Consider the following 26,776-nt stretch of genomic DNA (forward strand, 5'->3'; position numbering starts at 1 on the left):
TTTTATATATATATATATATATATATATATATTTAGTTTGAATTTTAAATTTGCTTGGTGTAAATATAGTAAAATGGGATGTGGCACTCCGGTAGTGACCGAGTACGGTAAGCATAGCTTTTTATCGTGCACGGAGCGATGATTTTTAATTTTAATTTAGTTTAATTGCATTTATTTTAGTTTAATTCATTTTTATTTGATTTTAATTCATTTGATTTTATTAAGAAACACATGGGACTGCGTTTATTACTCCACGTAGTGTGAGGTCGGGCGATCCACAGCACCGATCAATGCATTCCAACCGTAGCCCGCGATAAGAAAGCTGTGCTTACAAAAAAATTGATAAACAAAATAAAACTAATTACCGCCAATCAATATTTAATTATTTACACCATATTATGTATTGACAACAAATAATAAAATTATTTAATGTACAAAATAAAAATATTAATAAGTTCCTCAAAATTAGGCAGTAACTCAGAAAAGGTTAAGACAACACAACATACTTCATTGTTGTTGACATTTTCGTAGATTAGAACCAACATAAATTTCGGTTTTATGATATATCTTACAAAATAACTATAATTCCTTATGGAAAGAGCACTTTCCATAAGGGAAAAGAAGAGCAAAGCAAATAGTACTAATTTTCCAACAATTGATGCCATTATGCTAGGCAGATTCTTGTCGAATACTAATTTTTGCTTATTAAAATTCGACAATGTTGAAAACTTCCATGTAAGTATACAGTTAATTTCAATTATTTATTACTATTTCTGTTTTATATACAATAACTATTTGTTTTGAGTTGCTTTGCGTAAATTAATTGATACTAGTTTTGAGGTTAGTTTTGTAAATTATAAGTGTTAAAGGATCAAATTTCATTTCAGATATTCATGAGCTTCTTATGAAGGTAAAACATTAGCTTTATGCAGCTTAATCCTGATAGCAAATTGAGTATTATAAAATATGCTCAGAATTCGGTCAAAATTTCATTTTGTTGTCATGATTGTGTTGCTTTATAGGATAAGTTTAAGCATTCAACAGCATTTATCTTCATTACTGAAATATTTAACAGTAAAAGATGTGTCCAATGGCAGTCCTCTAGTGTTAAAAAATTCATCTGGTTTCATGAAGATTTTGAAAGAGAGCAAGAAAAGAAGAAATGAAAACTTTAACAAATCAACTTATTCAGAGTGAATCTCAGGTGTCTGTGTCAACTTAATTTTAAAGAGAAGTGTGTTGATGAATTTTTTAAGAAAATACAACAGCATGTATAATAAAAAAAGTAGAAACGAAACAACTTACTTACTTACTTACTTTAGGGTTACTTTTAGGTTAGTTTGGCAGAAGAAGGGAACTTATACCCGGGAATAGCAAATAACAGTACTTTACATTGACCTGTCTGTCTCGTAGACGTACATTTTTTTACAAAGCTACGTCAGTATCTTTTAAGTGGAAGTATGGAAGTGTCTCAATACAATGGGCTAGAAAGCAGTGCCCGATACACGGAGAGGGTAAATGGGGAAATTTCCCCAGAGGTACAAAATTAAAAAATAATTATATCGTTTGAGTTGGGTTTATCTTTAGGCAACTAAAGATAAACAGTATTTAGCTCCTGTTTACACTCTCTTAGTATTTATTAAACAAGCAACATAGTTTGTCTGACTAATAAATCAGGGAAAAAGCAAACACGCAAAAAAACAACTGTCAAAAAACTAAAATTAATAAAATAAATGGAAACAAACAGATGAAGTAGATAACTTTACATATCTGGGATCGGGCGTGGAAAAAAGGCGGTAGTAGATCAGGTGTAGAAAAAAGAATAGTAAAGGCATAATATGAATGTAACTCCTTAAAGAAAGAAAATCTGAAACACCCCCCGAAATATCAGAATTGTCCAAAATGAAAATAATTAACAGCTGTATTAAGGTACTATAACGTCTAGAATGCTAAAAATGGCGTTCCCTTTTTATTATATATGGCAATTAAACTTCTTTTTTATTATTATACAACTTTTGAAGATTACAAAAAAAAATTTCCATTGATGTATTTTAAAGATGGCGTGAAAATTACAAATTACGTTATAGTTTACCAGACAAATTTAAAATGATTAAAAAACAAAATGGCGGGCATTTGAAAAAAATTGACCTTTTTTCAACTTATATCTTGAAAATAGTTGAAACTAGTTGCATTTTAGGTATAATAACCCGTAGATTAAATGAAAAAGATATTAAATGTTAAAAATGTGGTGACACGAGATCGATGTTGTAGGATATCACTCTAAGGGGACATATTTATCTCTGCTCGAAGAGCTCATTTATATTCTTAAATCTCTTTTGGGGTGAGCTCATATTGATATCCTTTTATGTTTGTAGTTGATAATTTTTTTATCTTTTTTGACATAACCCAAACTCCAAACCACGTTTCTATTCAACCTTATCAATTGTATATGTATGTAAAATCTTATATTTAAATCATTTTAACTAATTTTCTTAATAATAGTTATATTCATTTACTTGCCATTTGCTAAGTATTTTCTTAAAATTGTAATTACTTGTAATTTTGGTAAAACATGGCAAGGAAATATTTGAAATTTATGCTGTTGCTAACACAAGGTTTCTTATTTTTTAGTTCTTTGGCCTTATATAAATTTTTCTTTTCCCCCTATTTGAGTGGGATTTACCTAAGCACATGGGACATAACATGGCCTGAAAGTATTTCATGTACGTTCAACTACAATAAGAGTAAGCTGCAGTAACATGACTTGAAACTAATTCATCTACGTTCAACTACAACAGGAGTAAGCTGCAGTAACATGGCCTGAAACTACTTCATCTTCGTTCAACTACAACTACAGCAACAAGTTATTTTTTTAACTACATGAAGATTTTTTCATTTTGAATGTATAATAAAAATGATTAGTTAATATCATCTTTTATTTGTCCCTGTCATTTCTTTTTGTTCAGAATGGCATTTAAGATACGACCTACCTATACTCAAGAGACTATAGCTATACTCCAGTCAGTCGGCAGAGATGAAAATTCCACTGAACCTCTAAAAATCATACGAACAAGCTGAATTTTGGTAAGAATGTCAATTTTTGGACCAAAAAAAAAGGTGCAAAAAAGTTTACCAGTCCTACTCCCGGGCATCCCCCGTTAAAAACACCTCGTAGGGGGGACGAAAAAAATCTATTTACCAAGTATCTCCACGCCGTAGATAATTTTGAATAAAAATGTTCATTAGCACATTTTCTGTAGAATGAACCGTTCTCTCAGAAACAACTCTTTAAGCGACCGGCGGTTTTCAATGTCAGTTACGCGCGCGAAATCAACTTTAAATAAAATTTGTATTAACTCTACGGTAAAGATTCGATATCTTTCGATCAGAATGCCCTATCAACAAATAAAACGCGTTTTAAAGGTGAATAGTGTAGCTTTCGTATGCAATTTTTGTATTTTGCAGCAAATAAAGTCAGTTTTTATAAAGGTGTTAAATACTTAAGTAAACTTCGATTCCCATAAGATCAATAAAATATATCACTCATTGACTGCCACGATGGAATTTCCATTGTTAGAACCTAAATATTTGAAACCTATAACATGAAATTTCGGTTGAGTTTTAGCAACAAATGTGAGGCATTTGAAATATGCTTCAATTGCAATATGCTTTGAAATTTTAACTTTCACATAAACGATCTAAAACGTTTAAACCTGTTTTTTTTTATTAAACTTACGTTTTTCAAAACTATACAACTTAAGCTACAAATGGCATCCAATACCGTCTTTGTTTGTTCGTTTAGACATTTCCTGTGACGTTCAATCGTTTGTAATGTGGAAGTTTAAAATCTGCGTTTTTTAGGCATATTTCAAATGCCTCATATTTGTTGCCAAAACTGAAAATTAAAATTTTATGTTATAGGTTTTAAAGACTTGTCTCTAACAATGGAAATTCCACTACTACTGGTCAACGGAATTTATGCATTTTATTGATCTCATAAGAATCGTAAAAAATATTACACTCTGATCAAAAGATATCGAATTTTTACAGTCCAGTTGATACAAATTTTATTTTGAGATATTGATTTAGCGCACGTAACTGACATTCAACATCGCCGGTCGCTTCAAGCGTTGTTTCTGAGAGGACAGTTCATTCTCCAGAAAAAGTGCTAATAAACATTTTTGTTCAAAATTATCTCGGCTGCATTTTTTATTTGAAATATTTTTTTCTACGTAGTACGGATTCTTGGTAAATCGATTCCCTCCTCCTTTGCGAGAGGAGGTTTTGGGGAGAAGCCGGGGGATAGAAGTGGTAAACTTTTTTGCATATTTTTTGGGGTCCCAAAATTGACATTCTCAGTTACAATACATCTAGGAAGAGGAGTTGACTTTTATCTTGCACTTCTAGTGTGAATTGGATTTTCGGATTTACAGAGTTCAGGTGTTCATGGAATATGTTGAGTTTAGTGATTAGTAGTAGATTAGTTCATCTTTAGTGCTGCTACTATAAGGTATATACATGGTTAAAGGCAAATACGATAAATAACGTGTTCTCAACGCTTTATATTAAGTAAGCTGGATTTGCCTTTTAAACCAAATACATTACAACCTTGCGAACAGGCAGATGAACGAATGATTACAGAATATAACAAGCCTTTCTTATATTTATAGATTAAGAAAATGCGTTTGATACTATAGATTTTTCATTTTTCGTTAAAAAGCAAATTACTGAAAAAATATTAAAGTAGCCTATAATACACCAGCATTTCTATGCTTGATCGACATGAAGAAAGCGTTCTACAGATTAAGCCTATGGAAGTATGTACTTACCTAAAATATAATTCATCTTTTGCATAATAGACAAATTCTACTGGACATCATAAACACAATTGAAAATATCTAGACGGATAGCTTACGGAACCTGACACAATCAACTAAATAAGATACGAGAACTCATTAAGCCATGTTATGGCTATTTAATTTAATCGCGGATAAACTCATCAAAAGATACTCACTTAAAGTTACTATAATTATAAATTATCTGGGAATATTAACACACTTTGCAGTAATACAGAGTTTCAGTTAAGTATATCATTAACCTTCCGATAGGCGCGCGTATGTGGTAGATACGTATGGTCATCTACAGTTCAAGCCTTGTATTTGTAAATTTGAGGAAGTGATGTCTCGTGCTTTTATCTATTTGTCTATTTTAGTAATACTAATCCGTTGTCAAATTTTGTCGCTTGAGATTAGTGTATTCAATAGTTATAACCTCTATCGTAAGTGATAAATACGGGCCACCTTTTATGTAACTTTTTATTCTTATTGTTTCAAACGATAAAATTACGAGTAGGTAGGTACTTATATTGTAAATTTAACTTATTTCACATGTTTAATTCAATGATTATAAAAATGTACTCACTTTTTTGGCAATAGGGCTACCAGAAAAAATTATTTTACCTAAAGAAATTTTATAGACGACAGCGATAAAGTTAAGGCTGAGATTCTGAGTCAGAATAAAATGCGATAGAATCTGGGGACGACATATTACTTACAATTTTGGCTTTATGAAACATTTAACTAAGAGAAAAAAAGGTTAAAGCAATGTTTTCTTGCAAATGGCGTAAAATTCAATTATACCAATACAATGACAAAATTTAATCTAAATTTTTATTTTTAAGCTACCGAAATTGAATTTATGTTAAAATTATTAAATTTGAAATTTAAGTTAGTTGGAGTTCTTTAAAATACCTTATTACAACAGAAATATCGAGATTTTACTTCTATAATGATTTCTTGTCATTTAGATCAGCTCTATGTAGATTTAAATAAATATGTATTAGTATTATTTTCAATTATTGCTTAAAATACTATAATTAAAGACACAGACCATACATATACTCGTACATAGTATGTATGGTTTGTGATTAAAGACGCGCGTCCGTTCTATAATAGGTATTTTGGTATCAGAAGGTTAAAATATCTGTGAAAAGTAGAAACACCACAAACACTGTCACCCCGTACAATAGTAAACTTTAAAACCACGAGATTAGCTTGTTGTTGAAACTCAAATAGGTACAAGTTTAACAATAAGAATCTTAAAATCGAGAACTCTACTAAAAGCCTTTAATAAATCGGTGGTGTCATATTTTGTAACATGTACTGTTGCCTATTATAATAATTTTGGCACATTCTCAATGTAGTTAAATAGTTTGATATAGATTTTCCCAAAAAAAAATGCCACTGCATCTAAAAATATTAGGATGTTTTAAGCATAAAATTAATATAGACAATACGATTCCCTATATTTTTAATAATTCAAGGAATTTGTAAGATTTTATTTCATTAATTAAATTTTGTTTCTCCTATTAAACATTTAAAAATTATTAATGTTATAATTAATACTTTTTTTGAATTCCTATGAAAAATGACAGCTTTGTTCCTAATCTGTCAGTTCAATTATGTAATGTTCACCTATCATCTTATCTTTGTTTATTGCATGAACATGTCTTATAGCCTCACTCTCTCGATATGTCAAGTTTTGAAATGAACAGATCCCCTTCCACTACATCTGTAATGTTTGAAATTAATCAAGTTTGTTTTGAGCAAAATCCCCATTATACGTTTGGTTTTTGTCCAGTTTATTTTAGTTTGTTGGTTTGATTTTATAAAAAGGTATGTCAATTTTGATATTTGCATTGTGAAAAATAAATTGCAGAATAGTTACATTCATATTACCTTTTAAATTATTCCCAAATCCCGGTATTGATAACCTCTTTAATACATGTGCTAAATATTTAGATAATTAATTGCATGGTATCTTAGTATTTTTTCAAGTTAATTAAACGCACTCAAAGATCGGAAATGCAATGATTACTAATGTTAAATTTTGGAGTTGGGAAACAATTTAGAGCAGACTACAGGTTACCTTGCTTTCCTCTTTTACTAGTTTAGTTTTGTTTTCAGGATGTTTAGCACACAATTAGGAAATTTTCCAGTAAGTATTACTTGTTAATGAACATTTTTATATTTGAAAAACCTAGTACCAATAGTTTTTATGCAAGTCAATTCATCAAAAGTTGCACATTGTATTTGGCAACTAATTTATGAAATATGAGCTATAATAATAATAGTATAAGTAGGTATATTCATATTTTATTTATTTTATTTTATATTTAAACTTCTTTTCTTCACAACCTTTAGTTCTAGACATATTTATGTTAGATACATTTCATTTTTGACAATCTTCAATTGAATTACTGAAATGACAATTTATCTCCTTGCAGACTACTAATTAATTTATCTCAATAATTTGTAGTGCTTTGTAGAATTGTTTTAAGCTTTATAGCACTGTGTCTAATATTATTAATCATAAAAATCTCCCTGTAATGTGACAAGTGCAACTTATAAGTCACAGCAGAGTAAGCTATTATTTAAGAGGAGAAAAAGAATCAGTTATATGTTATCACCTATAGTTTTAAATAAAGCACTCAAACATAAGTCATTTATTGTAATAGTGTTTAACTTCATATTTAAAAAAAAATTTTGCTTAATGAGATAGAGCTTTTATTTTAAAAGTGAATCAACTCTATCATTTGCACCATAATCACATAATTAGTGTTTCTTCTTGTTTATTCAGAGAAATTAAACTACTAAATAATATGTATAAAAGTTCAGTAACTCACTTTCTTAGTGAAGTAAATTCTGGACTTACAATGAGTAATATAAGACCTTTATCAAGAAAATGTGAGAGTGAAAACTGAACTAGGCTTGTGTAGTTCATGACGGACCTAATTCAAAGATTTGGCTCCAATATTGGAACTAATTGAACTGGTTCACCAGAGCTGGCTTAAACTGCTCGGTTGTTTCTTTCTCAGTGTTTTGTGTTTCTTTCATTAGGAGTGGTTCAGTTCAAATGTTTCGAGACATGATGAACATCAAACATGAGCTAGAGCTGGTAGGCAGAATGGGTATGATTTAACTAAAAAACTGTGAAATATATAGATCAACTCCGATGACTGTTGAGCAGGTGAACACTGATTATACACTGTTAAATTATATGTTTGGCTAATTAATTTTAAGTTTTTGGGGCATTTTATTTTTGTTGTATAATTTACTTTACAGTAAGCTGATAACTGGTGATATATGTAAGTAAAAATTGTTTTTCTGTATAGTTTTAAGAGATTAATTAAGTCTTTATTATTTATAGATTAAAAAATATATGAGTTCAAAAAGAAAGCACAGTGCTCTATAGGCTATTTTGAAGAACATGGAGACAAAAGAGCCAAATGTAATTACTGACCCCCCAGTCAATTAGCATTGGTAGTGGCCCAAATGGAAACCTATATTGCCATATAAAAAGCTAACATCCCGTAATCTTAACATTGATGAACCATCTAAATCTGAACTTACACCTGAAGTCCAAGTAATAAAGAGTGAAGATCAATTTGGTCATACATCACCTTCTGTAAGTACAAAACCAAGATCTGAAATCACAATCACCAATTCGTGCAAAAGCCACCATCACCATATAAAATCTAACAAATTGATAATTAGAACAAGTTATCAGATGATCGCTAAAGAAGGTAAGAATGGTTGAATAAACAAAATTCAAGAAATAATTAAAATGGTATCTCATTGTCCACATATATATCGATTACCATCTAGGGAGAGGTTGTCTGAAAATATCAGCAAATAGTAGAAGAACTACAAATAAAAATAAATAAAGCACAGGACATGTTCAGCTGATTTTGGTCATATTCAAAATAAACTGCTTGCCAGCTCTAATGTTGCCACTTTTATTGTTGATGGTCTCTTTTAGAAGAGCAGTTTACCCTTGTTCAGGAGAGAAGAGATCACAGAAGACCAAAAGAACAAATTGTAACAGCAGGAATAATTAAAGTATTTTTTTGGATATGCTGAAGTGCTTAATTTCTTTAATAGTTTGAATATATTTTTTGAAGTTTAATTTATTATCAGTTATTCCTAGCCATTTTATATAGTTTTCTGTTTTATATATATATATATATAAACAATAGGCGAAGTGTCTTTCATTTTATTTAAGAAAAATATGAGTATCATAGTGTAACAATTTTGTGTGTCTAGAGCTTGTGAAATTGGAGACAGTTTGTGTAAATTATAGAAATGGAATGTAGCTGTTATTTAAACTGCCAGTATCAATAAGTAGGATATATTTTGTAGTTATGTTTTTTCTTTAGACTAATAAATGTGCAGTAAAGTGTTAATATGACTGTTTTTTTTTTTATATGGGCCTAGTTCACATAATATGTTGAACCCTGGTATCTGTATTTTTGATCAAATCAAATTTTTTTATTATCAACAATTAGATATATGTACCAAAAGTTGGGTTGTTTAAATTGTGTGATAGGGAAAGCAACATCCTGCAGCATTAACAATAGGTCCTGGATTTACATATAACGGGTTAATATGGCGAGATATAAGGAAGATGGTGACTGCAAAACCAAGTTATATGTATCAAATGATATGGAAATTGAATAATTGTACCACTGCCGATAATCCCAAATATGATGTACAATTACATATTCAATTTGTTATCATTTCATCACATCATCTGTTATGATTAGTACCAAATTTTTTTGCAACTTATGATAGAATTGTAATGTTAAAATAATTAAAACTTTATTTGTCCATATACAAAATAGTAACCAAATCTTTTTTAATAGTTTGCTAATACTAGGAACATCCAGGAGACAACTTCCAACAGTTTAAATAATAATATGATGGATGCAAACAATGGAGCTGGAGATAGGAATGATGGTTCCATAGATAAAACTAAACTAATTGTTAATTACATACCACAATATGCCACTGAAGGTGAACTGACTCAAATATTTTCAACTATTGGAAAACTGGAAGATGTAAAAATTATGAGAGACTTTAAGACTGGTTACAGTTTTGGATTTGGTTTTGTTAAATATTCCACTGAAGAAGAAGCAGCCAAAGCAATCACAGTTCTAAATGGATATAATTTGATGTAATGTATAAGTCTTTTATCATTTATTTATCATATTACAATTTTTTTTTATAATATTCACAACATTACTTTTACATCAAGAGTGAGAACATAATGTAGAAACCCTTCCCATTGATGTGTACTGGAAACCTGTAGTTGTGTTGATTTGTACTTCTAGTATTCAAAATTCTTCAGCTTACAGGAATTGAGATCAGACACATTTTCCAAAAAAATCTCATCTTACAGGGCACTTACAGTCTGTCACATTTTAATTCTATACTTATATTCAAATATTTAACTAAATACCTGTGGTACTGCATCTAATTGACTTATTGTACATCTTTCTTTTATTCATGATACCCATACAAGAATTCTGGAGCCTTGGTTGGTACTGCACAGTCAATTGATAGTCTTCAAAAAGTGTTTGCCCTTGCGATCTAGTGCCTCACAGACAAGAACCAAGATATGGTTCTCTGCTGCAGTATGCAGCTTAAGTCTCTATTGTACGCAGGTGTCCCTTGACTGACACATGTCCAGTAAGAAAGCCTGTTGTGATTTTGAGCTCATCCATACTTGTTTTGCGCAGTACTTCAGCACTTTTAGGTACGTAAGTTCTGCCAAAGCTTCCTTATGTGTTGGAGGTTCTGATGCAGAACTCATTCGAGTCATCGAGGCCTCTGATGGTCTTGAAGGATACGTTTCCAAATATGTAATACTCCTTGAAATAACGGCTTCAACGCTTTGCAAGAGACCTAATCGATCGAAAAAAACCGGAGTCGCCTGTCTTCTCGTTCCCGTTATGTTTTTATTTCTATATTCAGAAGGCTCAGTAAATTATGAGCCATTGAGACATATATATGTTTCAAATGTATCTAAAATGGAGATGGGCAGGACACATAGCCAGAATGACAGATGGGCGATGGACAAAGAGGTTATTGGAATCGAGGCCAAGGGAAGACAAGAGAAGCGTCGGTCGACCACCTACAAGATGGACTGACGATTTAAGAAGACTCAATAAAAACTGGATGAGAGCGGCGCAAGATAGACGGGGTTGGAAACATGAGGAAGAGGCCTATGTTCAGCAGTGGACTCTTGAGGCTGGATGATGACAGAAAGCTTTGCTGGAAGATATTTATATTTTGTATATTTCGTTGTATCACATAGGACAGAAAATGTTAATGAATATTTTCTTGTATGTTCATCAGACTAGATGGCACCTTTGTACACTTTCATTTAGGTGGGAAAATGTATAGAGATGTCTTGTTGGTCTTTGGACTTGAGTTTGTATAATCTATGCATGCCTGATGATAGGAAACAACTGTGAAATCGCGATAGTTTGCTGGTGTATACCGAATTAAATACAAAGACTGAGAAATCGTGTTCCTACGTTATATACTGTCTTAAATATGCACACTATTATACGATCAAATTCCAATTGTAATCTTCAATTCATGGCCGCAGATCAATTTTGGATTTTAAATTGTTGAGTTTGAAATAATTTGTGTGTTTCGAAGTATGTTTCTTCCGATTTATTTCGTCTGATTTATTTATTTCATAACTTTTTTACCTTTTTTTTTTTGTTTCTTTAAGTTTTTTCATCCAACTTAACTTTACTTTTGGAAATCTTCTTATTTAATGTCATTATAAAATATTGGCAATCATCATTATCATTTGGACTTTGTTAGTGAAAATTAAAAATTCCCTTTCTGCTCGTATTTTTCGCTCATTTTCCGACAAAAAGGAGGCAAAATAGTCAAATACATCTCAAACTGAACGTATCCACAGTTCACTGTCTTGCTATTATTGCCAATATTTTCGATATTTGAAAATCTAATTGTAAACTGAAGATTCGTTGTTTACTGTATGAAAACAATGTAGATTTGTAGTATTACAGCGATGTAATGTATTTTAATCTTGTAGGAATAAGAGGTTAAAAGTTTCCTACTCACGCCCACCAGGAACGGGCATGAAAGATTCAAATCTCTACATTACAAATCTTCCAAAAAACATCACTGAACAAGAAATAGATAACATATTTAGTAAATTCGGTGAAATTGTACAAAGAACGCTGTTAAAAGATAAAATTACTGGAATGCCAAGGGGAGTTGCTTTTGTAAGGTTAGTATTATACTAGTTCTTATTTTATCATTATTAAAAATTAAATTTCATAATAATAATATGAAGCGGTAGCAATCGAAAAAGCATTAGATTGGCTAGATTTACACAATTTAAATAAAGCAGTAATATTATACGATTCATTATCGGTCATTAAAGGATTAAACTCAGATATGACTCAACATAAAAGAAATAATATTCTTTGTGTCATTAAAAATAAAACATATAGTAAAGATATTACAGTTATTTGGGTAAAAAGTCACATTGGTATCGAGGGAAATGAAATGGTTGACCAGCTTGCTAAAGATGCGACCCATGTTAGACTCTATATTCCCATATTTACATTGGAGGACTTACAACAACATTATTATAACAAAATTTTTATAAATTGAAAAGAAAAATGGAAAAACATAGCAACGAATTCAAATAATCAATATTATACTATCCACCCTACCTTACCACAAGATTTTGCCTATATTTTCAAATATGCAATGTCAAAGAAGTTGACAGCCACAATTACACGACTGAAAACTAATCACGGTGCATTCCCAGCTCACTTGGCTAAGTTAAATATTATCCCTTCTGGGGTATGCTCATGCGATAATATATCACAATGTGACATCAACCATATTCTTTTTAAGTGCGATAAACATAGATATGAAACAGACCAGCTGTATTCAAAACTATCAGAACTTAAAATTCAGACTCCCATAAACATCACCCATTTACTCTCCTTAGATAGTAGAGAAGTATACGAACTAATATGTAACTTTTTATTTAAAGTTGGTTACATTATTTAGCAAAAATCCAAATACAGGTATCAAGGGCACATTCTTTAGGTGATAAGATAACAAACTATAATTCACTTATTAAAGCAACATAAATGTTATTAACAATCTTAGCTTTACTTTTATATAAAAAACTAACTTAAAAAAATAAAGAATAGGTAAGAAAGCAATGATAATCAAAAGAAGTTATTTTAAATTAAGGAGATATCTACTTAATAAATACATTAATTTACCAAAATAAAGTAGTAGGAATATTTTTTTTAGGAACCAGAATTTTGGTTTTTCAGGAAGAAATATTTGTAATTCTTTTTTGTGAAAAGATATTAGATGCTTCCTTAAACCTGAAGTGTTTCTGTTTTTTATTTTCATTTTAACCTTTCTATGTAGGCCCAATTCAAACAAAGCAATTTGGGATGCATAAATTATTTCGAAAAACTCATCAAATTTGCTTTTAGGTCTTTTATATCTATAATTCCAACGCTCACTACTCCGACTATTTTAAAACTATTTGAATCTTTGTCCCCCATGTCAAATTGCAAACTTGTCAAATGAAGTTTAATAGTGTTGTCGAAAAAGTACCTACTATAAATGTGCGTTACTATTCAATACCCTAAGTATCTAATAACAAACCGAGAATTATAATATATTATCGTTACTTCGTTATTCTAAATATTTCGGTATTTTGTTTACACAGTAAGCTACTTTATCTGTTATTAATAAACTTTTGAATATTATCGCGCTCTTTCAGCAAATTTGGTTTAACCGAATGATCTCATCGCACACTCAGCAGAAACAATGTTTAGTCTTAGGCCGATAAGATTTGTTTATTTAGATTCCTCCTAACTAAATTAGAATGGGAAAAAAATTGAATTATTAAGTGGGTGTCCGTAATAATAAGTGTTACATTTTTTATAGCTAAGGTGACATATTTTTAAAAAATTTCGATACGATATTACTGTCGACGTATCAATGCAAGATTATTTTATGATTAGAGGGCGACTATAAATCTGGACAATTAATTTCAGAGCGTAGAAGTCGTCTGCTGGAAAAGAATTTACAAAATATTTTATTTTTACATAATATGATCTCTGAGCACGTGTCAAATGTGTTGTTTTTAATGAATATTTTGATTGATGATTTTGATGTATGTTTATGGTATTGTTCGTAATGCGCATAAGTCCAGTTTTTCAAATTTTTATTACATATTTTTTTGCATCTCATAGAGTATTTAAGCATATACCCGAACTACAATACTCGCTAAAATGACACTCCGTCCTAACTGCAAGACGCAAGAGTCTCGCAGGCTTAGTCTTGTTCTTGCGTAAATCTTGCACGGTCAGTCTTGGTCTTGCTAAAATTAGGCGGTCTTGGTCTTGGTCTTGCGAAAACGCAAGAACAAGACCAAGACCGATTTTGGGCAACACTAATTTTAATAGGAATTTTAAAAAAGTATCCGATAATTGAAAATAAAAATACGGATGCTACTACAATAAAGAAAAAATCAGAAGCTTGGAATGCAGTTATGCATGATTATAATACTGTGAGAACTGAAATAGTAAGTAAAAGCATTAACCTGTATAATATTTTAACTTAAAAAATAAATTATTTACTGTAGTAAATGATAACTATAATAAGTACATGTATCTTTTGACTCATAGTTACCTACATAAATATATTAACTAACCCTTCAAATTTTTAGAGAACTGTTACGCTGCTTAAACGTTGCTGGGACAAAATAAAAGACAAAAAAAATGGAATTATCCAAAGAAAGGCAAACTCGCATGTCTACAGGTGGAGTAGGAGGAATTCCAGATATAAATATTTTGCCGGATGTAGAGGTAATTGCCACCCATTTGTCAGAGGAAGTAAGAAATTCAGTGGATAGCGATGCCCAGTATATGGGAAATAAACTTCGTAAGCAAATTGCAAATAAAACTTAATGAGCTATTTATAAAAATAAAGAATTTTAGGTTCAAGAAGTAGAAGCCCTGTGTTTCGGAATAATCCTGTTGCAAGCTGTGATATGGTTACGGTAAAAGTTAATTTACAACATGATACTTAAAATGTGAATATAATTTTATTATGTTTTTAGAAACTCCCTCGACAAGTATACTGAACGAGGAAATTTTGTCTCCTAGAAGTCTTATCATGGACACTAAAAAAAGTAATGTTTAACTAACGATGTTTAAAATTGGTAACTACATTATTATGTTTGTTTTAAGCAAACACTAGTGTAACACCCCAAAGTAAAAAAAATATCTGCTGTGGACAGGCTCATGGAGATAAGAATTGACAATGCCTAGAACTGACTAGAACGTAAACAAATGACAGAATTGCATGAAGCTAGGATGCTGGTCGAAAAAGCCATTTTAGAAAAAGTAGAATTAGAAAAAAAATTATTATCTTCGAAAACAGTTGATTAATTATGTGTGTTTTTGCATTTTTTATTAGTTTAATTTTCGTAAGGTTATTATCATTTTACACTATTTATATTTGTAGGTTATTATTACTTGTAATTACATTTATAGTTTATTATTACTCTTATTTTATACACATTCATACGTTATAATTACTCGTACTTACATTTATTTTTCTTGATTTGTTTTTTTATTTATTGATATTATAATGGGAAAAGTGATAGGTTTGTATGGAATTTTGAGTAGAATTGAGCAGGAAAATTTAGAATTTTAAAAAGGGAGGATTGTTGATATTTATCAATTACTTCAACACAGCTAAGTGAAAGAGCGCCAAACGGTGTAGCATAAAATTGAAATCAATTAAAATGTTGTTCAATGAGTCTTCTTCGTACAATATATCCAATATTTTGAGCTTGATTCGGTATGTGAGGTTCATTACCATCTAGTTCTTCTTCCACATTATCTTGTTCATCATTTAAATCATTCACTTTGATCCCAATATTGTGAAGAACTGCACATGCCACAATTATTTCTGGAACTCTTTCCAATTTATTATTTAAACCCCGACTCAAACAACAAAATCTTTTTTTCCACAATCCAAACAATCTCTCAACTGCATTTCTCGTTCTAATATGAGATCTGTTATACCTTACTTCTTGTTCAATTCCAGGCGTCATTAAATACGGTAAACAAGCATATCCACTATCTTCAAGAAGAAATCCTGTTAAACTGCCATTATCGAAACGGTGTTTCACTGAACTATTATTGAAGATCATGTTCTCTTCCAGGCCAACGAGCTACAACATCGAAAATTTCTAAATTGGGTCCACCCACTACTTGCGACGTTTATTGCAAAATATCTTTTCCTGTTTCTATATACCTCGGCCATATTCCCTCCAGGAGTTTTTATTGGTATGTGGGTACAGTCTATACACCCTGTTATTTTGGGAAAATTGGCAATATCGTAAAACAGCCTTTGGTTCTTTCTCTGGTTTTCGAGACTTTCAGGAAATTTTATTATGTAGGTAATAGCTGAGCAAGTAGCCGGGAAATTTTAAAAATGCTTCTCGAAAATCTAAAAATTAAATTAAAATTATACTTATTATAAAATTATAATTATTTGCTTTTACAAATAGATTGAGTAAAAAATATGGAAAGTTTTATAATTTACATAGTGGATACAAAAAATGCTAGAATAATAGCCTCTCTTTATACCGCTAGTGCATTTTACGAATTTAGAAGAATAGTCTGCTATTTATTGGGCGTAGAGTAGAAGAAAGTTACTGGGAGATTGTAACCGCATATTATTGCCGCCAGCACCAGGTGTCGAACCTTCACATCGACGTGATAGATACTCTTTTGTAGGTAAAAAGAGAAAAATCAAAGAAGCGGATCTAATTATGTTAAAGCGTTGCAAAAGTATCACTAACTGAAGAATTCTACTGTCATCATTGCATGTGGTTCAGTGGTTGTCTGTTTAAAGAAAAATCACATGCTATGGTTTTTTTTTGACAGATATTCTTAAGTTAAAGGTAATGTAATCGAATGAACTATCTTAACAAAAAATCGTCCCGAGAACGCAACTCAAAAATATTGGCAATATTATTTTAAAGTCATCTACTTTAAAATCTATAATATATGTCTGAATTGTCAATATAAATGTGTCAGATAAAATTAAATTATTAGAAAAAATTTTTACCAAGCAACAAAAACAAAAATTGGTTAGTTTATTTATTAATATATAATTAATTAATATATAATAATAGTAAATATTTTTTGTATTTTTGAGAAGGATTTCCGAAGTAGAAATCGAAACGTCAAATAAACCTAATTTTAAAGTAAAATTGTGGCTTATTCCAACAAAAATAGTAAATTGCATTATGATGTCACAATAAAATAGCTTCAGAACAATATGTATCATGTAGGTTAATTTCAACAACAAAGCTTGGTTTCTTTTATTGATAATTTTAGTTACTTTGACAATTTTATCCACATTATAGTAGCCAACTAATAGTACATAACACCTACATGGTCTCAGAAATTTCAATGAAAACTTTTAAGAAATTGCTACATAACACCTTTAATCACTTGTGTTCTCATTTGTATCTATTCGTTTAGATTTGCTAGGGGCGAAGAAGCACAGGCGGCGATCTCTGGATTACATGGAACAACGTTGGCAGATTCGATGCTACCTCTTAGTGTAAGAGTAGCTGAAGATCATGGAAGACAGAAGGCACAGTATGTGGATGTTTGGGATCCAATGGGTTTTAATAGAGGTAAATTTAACATTAAAAATATGGTTTGTCTTATTTTTATTTGCTTTTCCAATTTTATTTTTTCGGGTAGAGTATCATGTAAAGTTGAATTACATGTTAGTGGTTGGAGAATAGATTTAAATACATTATGTCAATGTATATATATATATATATATGTATATTCCCATAGCAGTTTATTTAAAATTATGTTTGTAAATTTAATTGAGATATTTAATACTTCAATAAATCACGTTCATTATAGAGAAAAACTAATTAAAAGTATTTGAAATGTGAAGAATGCATCTGCTTAGTAAAGCTTGTTTGTGTCATTTTGTGAGTTATGTACCAACTTTCATTTTTTTACGAATCTTAATTGCTTCCGATGAGTTTTAAATGAATTGCTGGACGGCTGCTTTAAACCTTTTGATTTGCTATTATGATTTATAAAAATCGCTTTCTTACGTATATTTATGCTTTGTCGCCAGAAATATAGCAAGTACTAATATAGTTATAATTCATTGCATAGAAAATGTATATTTAGGTTAAATGAGGAGCACAAAAATCGGCACCCAATAGAATTAATCGACATCTTTTGTTGTCAATGTGTTGTGTTGTCAATATTTTTTCCTTGTGATGCATCAGTCACAGTCAAAGTTGACATTCTGAAATTTGGACCAACTTATATGAAACCAACTCCAAGTGAAAAATATAAAACGTGGCATGTAAAAATTGGACAGGTGGGCAATAAACTTGAGAAAGTTTGGGCCCTTTGTAGGCAGTACCAGAATAACTATAATGATGGTAATTGTATCGGAAACTAAACCCGTTATTTGTTAAGTTTTTTTGTCACTTTTTTGTTTTTTTTTCTTTCATATTTTTTTTTTTCTAAATGAATAGTTGCATAGAACAACTTTGAGGTTTAAATATTGAATTTTAAAATGCGGGTATTCCAGAAATATTAGTAAAATATGCAAAAGCATTGTATATTGTTTTTCATAATATGATTAGAGTAATATCTTTAAGGATTAGTGTATTACAGATATTATTAAACGTTTACTGACATAATAGAAATAAATATTTTTGTTTTGTTCAATTTCTGAGACCCATGTTTATCCCTTTATTTTTTAAATGCCCATTTCTTGTAATTCTGCGTGAATAATAGGAAGGATAAGTCTCCATTCTCTCCTATTCTTCGCTTTGGCTTTCCAGTTTCGTACTCCCAACATTCTCAAGTCTTCCTCCACCTGATCCCTACATCGTGCTCTGGGTTCTTTGGTTATAAATATGTTTTGGCGGCTCTGTTTTGATGAACCTAATAATATCAGATCTTTCATACAGGCGGTAAAGTTCGAAATTACAGCCTCTACGCCATAATCCGCCCTCCTGTACTCCTCCATAGATATGCCGGAGGATTTTACGTTCAAAGCATCTTAAACGTTCTTCATCGCTCTTTGTCATCGTCCATGTTTCCGACGCGTAGGTGAGGATGGGCTTGATAAGAGTTCTGTATATCACTAGTTTCGTTCTTTTTGTAACTAGGCTTGTTGTTAAAATTTTTTTTAATCCATAATAGGCTCTATTTGCCAGATATATCCGTCTGTTAATTTCTGCACTTACTGCATTATTCTGATTAATTTGTGAGCCTAGGTATATAAACTCTCTTACTCCTTCGAAAGTATATGTTCCGATCGTTAGATCTTCGGGTTGTGCTGCTCGTACTCTCTCTCTCTCTCCAATGGCGCTACAGCCCAAATCAGGCCTTGGCCTCCTCCAACCTTGTCGGTCCCGCGCCGATCTTCTCCAGGTTCTCACGTCTAGCAAATTTTGCGCGTCCGCTGCCACTTCATCCTCCCATCTTTTCCGTGACCTTCCTTTTGGTCTTGCGCCATGCATTTTACTGTCAAGGGCTCTTTTCGGCAATCTTTCTGTCTCCATTCTTACTAAATGACCAGCCCAGCGAAGTCTCTGAAGTTTAACGAATTCTGAGATCGGTGTCTCTTTGAACAGTTGGTAGAGTTCATGGTTATACCTGGATCTCCATATTCCGTTTTCGTTAATAGGTCCAAATATCTTTCTTAGGACTTTTCTTTCGAAGACTTCCAGTTTTCTTTTTGTCTCTTCTGTCATCACCCATGTCTCGCATCCATAACATACTATTGGTCTGATAATAGTTTTGTAGACCCTGATTTTCGATCTCCAGTGTGTGTTTTTGGAGCGAAACACATGATCGAGTGAAAAATAAACTTTGTTTCCCTTTACTATTCTTCTTTGGATTTCTGGTTCTTCTGTTCCATCTGTGTTTAATGTAACTCCTAAATATGTTCCTTTCTACCGTTTCAATATCGTCCTCTAATTCAACTGTGCGTCTGTTTCCCCTAGCTCTTGCCTGTGTTATTTATTTCTAGTCCGTCTCTTTTGCCTTTGATTTTAATTGTGAATATATTTCTGCCGCCTCTTCTGTTCTGCGAGACATGGTGTTGATATCATCGGCATAGGCGGCAATCTGTATTGATTTATTTATTAGGAGATTACCTCTTCCTATATTCAGCTGTCTTCTCACATATTCCAAGGTCAGGTTGAATAGTGTCGGTGCCAGCCCGTCTCCTTGCTTTAATCCTTGGACTATCGTAAAGTTTTCAGTGAGCTCATTTTGGACTCTGACAGTTGCTATTGACGAATCCATTGTTGTTTTTACCAGTCGGATGTATTTTTGGGGAATATAAAAGCACTGCAATATTTGATATAACTTGTTAATATTAATTGAGTCGTAGGCTTGTTTGAAATCTATGAATATGTTGTGGACGTCAATATCGTATTCCCACGATTTGTTTAAGATTTGTTTTACTGTGAATAGTTGGTCAGTTGTAGATCTTCCTTGTCGGAAACCGGTTTGATATTCCCCGACAATATTTTCAGTTAGTTGTTGGAGTCGTTTGTTTAGTATGTAAGTAAAAATTTTGTACGCCGTGCACAAGAGGGTTATGCCGCGATAATTTTCGCATTTCAGTTTATCCCCTTTTTTATAGATTGGGCATATAATCCCGGTTTTCCAATCATTAGGGATCTTTTCATCATTCCAAATCTTGTTCATGAGCACATGCATTTGTCCTACTAGGTGATCGCCACCTAATTTATATAGCTCAGGGGGGACGTTGTCAATACCTGGTTGCTTGTATCTTGTCTTGCGTACTTGTTCTTTCCGATCTATTATTCCATTTGAAAAATATTCGTTTCAAAAATTGAAACTAGCCTCCTCAAAATATTCGTTTTGGACCTTTATAAAATTATTTTGATTTTAATGCATCTCCATTAGCTTGTACTAAACTTAATTTATATTTATTACTTCATGCAAATACCTCGATTTATCATAACTTCGTCTTATTATTTTAAACAATATGTTTATATTGGATTAATTTAATTGATTGTAATGAAAATTACATTTTATAATTGTTATTTGACATTTCGACTTCCGAAATCGTTCTCAAACAAGATTATTTTAAAATAGTATGTTGTTATTATAACCAATTTGTTTGGCGGTTATTGTTTTCCAAATCTAAACGTCAAATAACAATTATTATAAAATGTAATTTTCATTGCATTGAAAATCAATTGTGGCTTAATACCATAATAAACATAATATTTAACTTGGACATTCCACAAAAAAACAATTTCAGAACCTTGTTGTCTTAATTGCCTTTTCCATCTGCTATTGAATTTCATTGTCAGCTTCGCCGTAGCTGATTAGACTACTCTTTTTTGTGTTACTTAAATATTTACTTCCATCTTACATCTAATTAGTCCTTTAGATTGCACTCATAAATTTTTTTCACATTTACACGATTTCATTATTCTTTTTATTATTTCCATCCTTCTCTTTATTTATTTGCTTGTTTTACTTATATATTCCTTTATTCCTTGCTCGATAATCTGTACAGTTTGAAATTGTGTTAAATAATTAAATAGTGTTAGATTTATTACTCTTAAACTTGTTCGATGCAACCTTTTAAATATTGATATTTTTGTATACAAACTAGTAATTGAAACATTGCGCATTTTAATTTTAGAACCTGAAGAATCATTTACGTTTGGAGACGAAGGTCCTGACTTAGAAGAAATTCTTATTGCTGAAGTGTCATATAGAAGACCCCTCTGGGACTTAACAATTCACTCGTCGAAAATGGAGATTGAACATCTTTGGGAGCAGATCTATCGTGTATTTAAGAAAAAATATTCGATAAATTTTCTTACTAATATGTGGTCTAATCTTAAAGAAAACTATATAAAAGAAAAGAGATCTTTTAACAATTCCGTAGAGTTTAGCGCTAAACCGTTCCCGTATTACTATCAAATGAAATTTTTGGATGAATTTGAAAATGCTGCCCTATGTGGATCTAGTCGAAAACATTCAAGAAGTCCTTTAAGAAAAAAAGTAAAGACTGATGACAAGGCATCTTCAACTGACGGCGTTGACGAATTTTTGTTGCAGTTGGGAGAAGGTTTACGTAAATTGCCCACTGAAAAGAGAACTAAGTTACAAATTAGATTTGTAGAATTACTTAAAGATGAAGAATCAGATACATCAGATTAGGTTTTTAATATTATCGCCGTTCTGGCGTTAGAACCCTGTGAGGGTCCTAGATTCCTTAATAATTTTCGTCCAGTCTTCGCTATCCGTGCCATCTGTACTCCCGTGCTTCTCATATCTTCCTCGGTGTTATCAATGAATCTTTTTCTGGGTTCTACTCTTCGTCTACCCAATGGGTCTATCAAAGAGTATTTTTTTTTGGTGGATCCATTTTACTGACATTGCATGTCTACTCACCTCAGATGTCCTATTTTAATGTGTTTGGCGATACTTGCTTCCTTATATCTTCTGTACAGTTCACAGACCACCATCATTCACCGCTCCATAAATTCTCCTCAGTTCGTTTCGCCCAAAACGACCTAAACTGTTTTCAAAATTAAATCTCAGGTTCCTATGTAAGGACTGAACGTATTATTGTTTTGTAAAGCTTCATATTTGTATTTCTTGATATATTTGAGGATTTGAAAAGTAATTGTGCTCAAAATAGCACCTGTTATACAAATAGCTATACAAATTCTATACTAATGCTTTGGTCATTGTTGACTAGTGCTCCCAAGTACACTAATTCCTGCCTGGATGATGTTATCTTCTACAATATGTCACAAACCAAAAACTGTTCTATACAGTTTTCTTTTTGTATGACGTCTACATCGATGATTAGGGAAAATGTCAAATTTCTATTATTGTTAAACCATAACAGCTAATTTATAGTATTCTTCAGTTTCTTTTTGACTATCAGCTGCTCTCTATTGTCTGTCCTGCACTATTCGACTCACTAGGAGGCGAGAAACGACGGTAATGTTGTTAATAAACACACACACACACACACACACACACACACACACACACATACATATATATAATGCTAAAACAAAGAAAGGACATATGAAAGGTTGCTAGAAAATGCAATCGAAAACAGAGAAAATTATAAGAAAACAAGAAAAGCATTAATAATTGGGAAGAAGCAAATCGTTGCCCTAACAAACAAAAACACCAGAATTATAGTCAGAAATGAAATAATGCAACTCATGACTAAATTCTACAGCAAACTATACAAAGCCCTAGAAACATTTACAAGTAGAAACGACAATTACAAAAATGAAAAGCGGTGCAGCCGCTGGAATAGATGGCATAACAGTGGAACTGCTTAAATACACTGGAATACAGCAAACATAATTCTCATTCATAAGAAAGGTAGAAAAGGGGATATCAAAAACTACAGACCTTTACTACCAATCATACAAGATATTCACAAAGATCATCAACAACAGATTAACAAATACTTTAAATGCTGCACAGCCAAGAGGGCAAGCTGGTTTCAGAATTGGATTCTCTATCCTGGATCATATCCATACACTTCGAGAACTAATGAGTAGAGCTAAAGAATATGAAATATTGTTAGCATTAACCTTCGTAGATTTTGAAAAGACCTTCGATTCTATATATCCCAAGGCATTAATAGAAGCTTTGACCAACCAAGGCTTTGACAAACCGTACATAGAGACTTTAGCAAATATATACAGACAAGCAAAAGCTAGGGAGCTAAGGTAAAAATTTATGAAAACTCCAGAATTCCCCACTACCAGTCCAACGAGGAGACGCAATGTCATCAAAGCCCTTCTATCTCTCTCTTTGTATATATATATATACCGGGTGGTGAATCGTCAAACGACCCATAGGAAACTCAATGGAAAATTCTAAACTGTTGAATTCATGTTTTTCTGATTATTTTACATTCAAAAGTCTTGAGGCTCTAATGTTATAGAGGACTGAAGTCTGTATTAAAAACAATAATGTTAAAATTGTTCTACAAATAACACATTCCAAAATTTTGCAACACTAGAATACATTTGTTAGAGTATTGTTGTAAAACTTAGGCCACACGTAATGCAGAATGTGTACAACGGGTTGAGTTTAGTAACAATAAAGTTAGATATTGTTAATATTTTATTTTATGATTTTATTGTTTAAAGTTGATAAAATATAATCAGTTGAGAAAAAAGAGCAATAATAAAGATGTTTGACTCAATCAATAGTGCGGGCACTGTTAGTTGTTTATTTAGCGTAAGATATCCCAATATACCAATTCATTCAACAATTCAAAGGATTTTAAAAAAGTTTGAAAATACTGGGACCGTGATTTCTAATTGTACCTGTACAAACAATATTGATGACGTACCAAGAGATTTAGAACTTCAAAACGAAATCAATGTCTTAACAGTATTAGTTAAAAATCTTTCCAATAAAATCCTTTATAAAAAGGTATATAAAAAACCCCGTCGGGCTATGTTAAAAAGACAAAACGTTTTCGGAATAAGTATTCCATCATCAGTGTCAATATATTACATGAATGTAGCCACTAAATATGAGGGTAAAAACCCTTTAAAAATTAATATGTGAAGTTTAGTTTACATTATGTCGTGTTTACAAATAGGATGGTAAAGTTACCGTTGGATTGGTAACATGGCGACATATGACTCTACATTAAGTTGCAAGTCCTGAGACGGTATGTCTGCGAGGACTTTATTAAAGCAACTGCTTTAAAAAGCAGTTGCTTTTTAGAGATTTTAAAGACTCATTAAGTCCGTTATTGAGAAAAACCAGCCAACTGGAGTCTATAGACTTCAGAACTTCACTTGGCTGATATCTTCCCTAAGACTCACATGTAGTCCTCGTTTCGTTTTAAGACATTTAAAATGTAGTCAAGTCAAAAGCTTATTACATCTTTTTTAAGTGGCTAGTTTCAATTGCTAACTATATGCTCACTAATTATGGTCTGATAAGGCCGATAACGATCTAATGAACTTGTAATCCGTTTGAAAAATTTAAGTTTTTATTAAATTTTAAATATATACCATTTTACACTGGCAATTTTTCACTTCACTGTAAATTTATTACCAAATACTTAAAAAGAAAGTAAGAGAAAAAGAAACCTAACCCGTTAGCACCTAACGAATAGGAACTATCTATATGTCATATAGTTCGTCTTATTAACCCAATCCTTCTTTTTGCAATCTTATGTTTTTCTCTAATTTCAGTTGTATCTCTTTTGCTCAACACTCAGATATCGTTTCACAGCTTTTTGAAACATTTTATCTTTAATCTTCTACCAATATTTATGTTTTAATTTGTTTCTCGTGACACTGTCGCCTCCAGGTAAATGACATCGACAATTGTTTTGAGTAGTATGGACCTCTATAACAAGAACCTATATGTTTCATTTGGATTTAATTAGTTATTGTACTATCGTTTTTACCTTGTTTAAGCTTTGCGCTTCTTCAAGGATGGAGATTTATGATTTGGTGCAGTTTGCATGTTTGATTCAGTTGACTAAGACCGAGTGCCGCCGCTGTAGGCAGGAGTGTCAGAAGAACTATAACCGCCTTATTGGAGCCGTGTGGACCAAGCCCGCTACTAAGTACAAGTTTCTTGGAAAATGATTCCTTTCAGATTATTGGCCATTGTTTGTTTGGAAAACGCGTGGAGAACCAATCTCCCCCTGTCCTTGTGATATTTAATTCGACTCTTAAGGAGTGTGTGTGGTGCTCACTGTATACTGTTTTGGTGTTGTGTTTAGGTGTTTATGATTGTATTATGTTGGTTGTGTGTCGTAGAATTCTATATGTTTATGAAAGTTGGATTTCTTTATGTTTATGAATTTCTATATGTTTATGAATGTGAGCGTATAGGTAAAGTGTAATGTGTATTAATGATAGGTGTGTGTGTGGGTTTTGATGTGTGTATTCGGTGTGCATGAAAGTGTAGTGTTGTGTATTTATGTGAGGAGTTGGGTGAATGTTTGATTTATAAGATTATTAAAGCAGGAGGTGGTTATGGCATATCCTTATAGTGAATTGGATATTTGGTTAAGGGTAACGGATGGTTGCACTTCTCTTTTCAGGGAAGACGTGGAAAAGGATCATGGGAGGTCCTATGAAGGGATTTGTTTCGATGTGTGTACTGATTGGGTTTGATTATAGTTATTGGGATGTGTGTTGCGGTGTGGACATCTTGGTGAGAAGGCGGCATGGGGACCGTTGCAGTTCGGGCATTTGGGATCAGATACTGTGGGACACGCAGTAGACCTGTGCTCTAGTCCACAGAATGGACAAGTATATGATTTCTCTGGGCATTCGCCGTTGAAATGTCCGCTTTTGCAACATTTCGAGCAATATTTCGATCGAATCGGGACGGAGTTGCTAGATCTTGGGATCTCGCAATTTAGCCGTTCTCCCTCTTATCTTAATACCGCTCGAAAGTGCTTTGGCGAATTTGGGTTCAGAGTTCGTAAAAACTCTGATATAAGAAGTAGGTTGGTTTGAGGAACGGGCTATTATGCGAACTACTTTTGTGTACGGAATAATGATAGTACAGATAATTTTGATTTCGGATAAGTTATCCTCGATATTTTTTAGGGTAGCTTATGAAAGAGAAATTTTAATTCTACGGGTAGCTTATGAAAGAAGAAGATTTATTATATTAACATTATTAAAAAAAAAATAAAGAAAAACAATTTTAAATATTACACAATCATTTTGCAAAAAACATGTCAATTTTTTGCTTAGAAACAATTATAATACTATTTAACCATTGTCTACAAGAAAAACATTTTTCATATTTGGA

General features: G+C 31.9%; 1 protein-coding gene across 3 annotated transcripts; it reads left to right on the forward strand.

Annotated features, from left to right (window-relative positions):
* The first annotated feature begins 6,557 nt into the window (after window positions 1-6,557).
* Window positions 6,558-26,534, forward strand: LOC140437425 (sex-lethal homolog). Of its 3 annotated transcripts, none has more exons than XM_072526950.1 (6): window positions 6,558-6,674; window positions 6,966-6,996; window positions 9,718-10,014; window positions 11,914-12,111; window positions 17,432-17,589; window positions 21,633-26,533. In XM_072526950.1, the coding sequence occupies exons 3-6, from the start codon at window positions 9,758-9,760 to the stop codon at window positions 22,154-22,156; spliced, it is 1,137 nt and encodes a 378-aa protein (XP_072383051.1). In that variant the 5' UTR covers window positions 6,558-6,674; window positions 6,966-6,996; window positions 9,718-9,757; the 3' UTR covers window positions 22,157-26,533. The 3 variants fall into 3 exon arrangements, with proteins under 3 accessions (XP_072383051.1, XP_072383052.1, XP_072383053.1); XM_072526952.1 differs by having other exon boundaries at window positions 6,579-6,674; window positions 9,704-10,014; window positions 21,633-26,534; XM_072526951.1 differs by lacking the exon at window positions 6,966-6,996 and having other exon boundaries at window positions 6,571-6,674; window positions 9,704-10,014; window positions 21,633-26,532.
* Window positions 26,535-26,776: the final 242 nt, after the last annotated feature.

The sequence above is a fragment of the Diabrotica undecimpunctata genome, chromosome 3, assembly GCF_040954645.1.
Source record: "Diabrotica undecimpunctata isolate CICGRU chromosome 3, icDiaUnde3, whole genome shotgun sequence".
Lineage (NCBI taxonomy): Eukaryota > Metazoa > Arthropoda > Insecta > Coleoptera > Chrysomelidae > Diabrotica > Diabrotica undecimpunctata.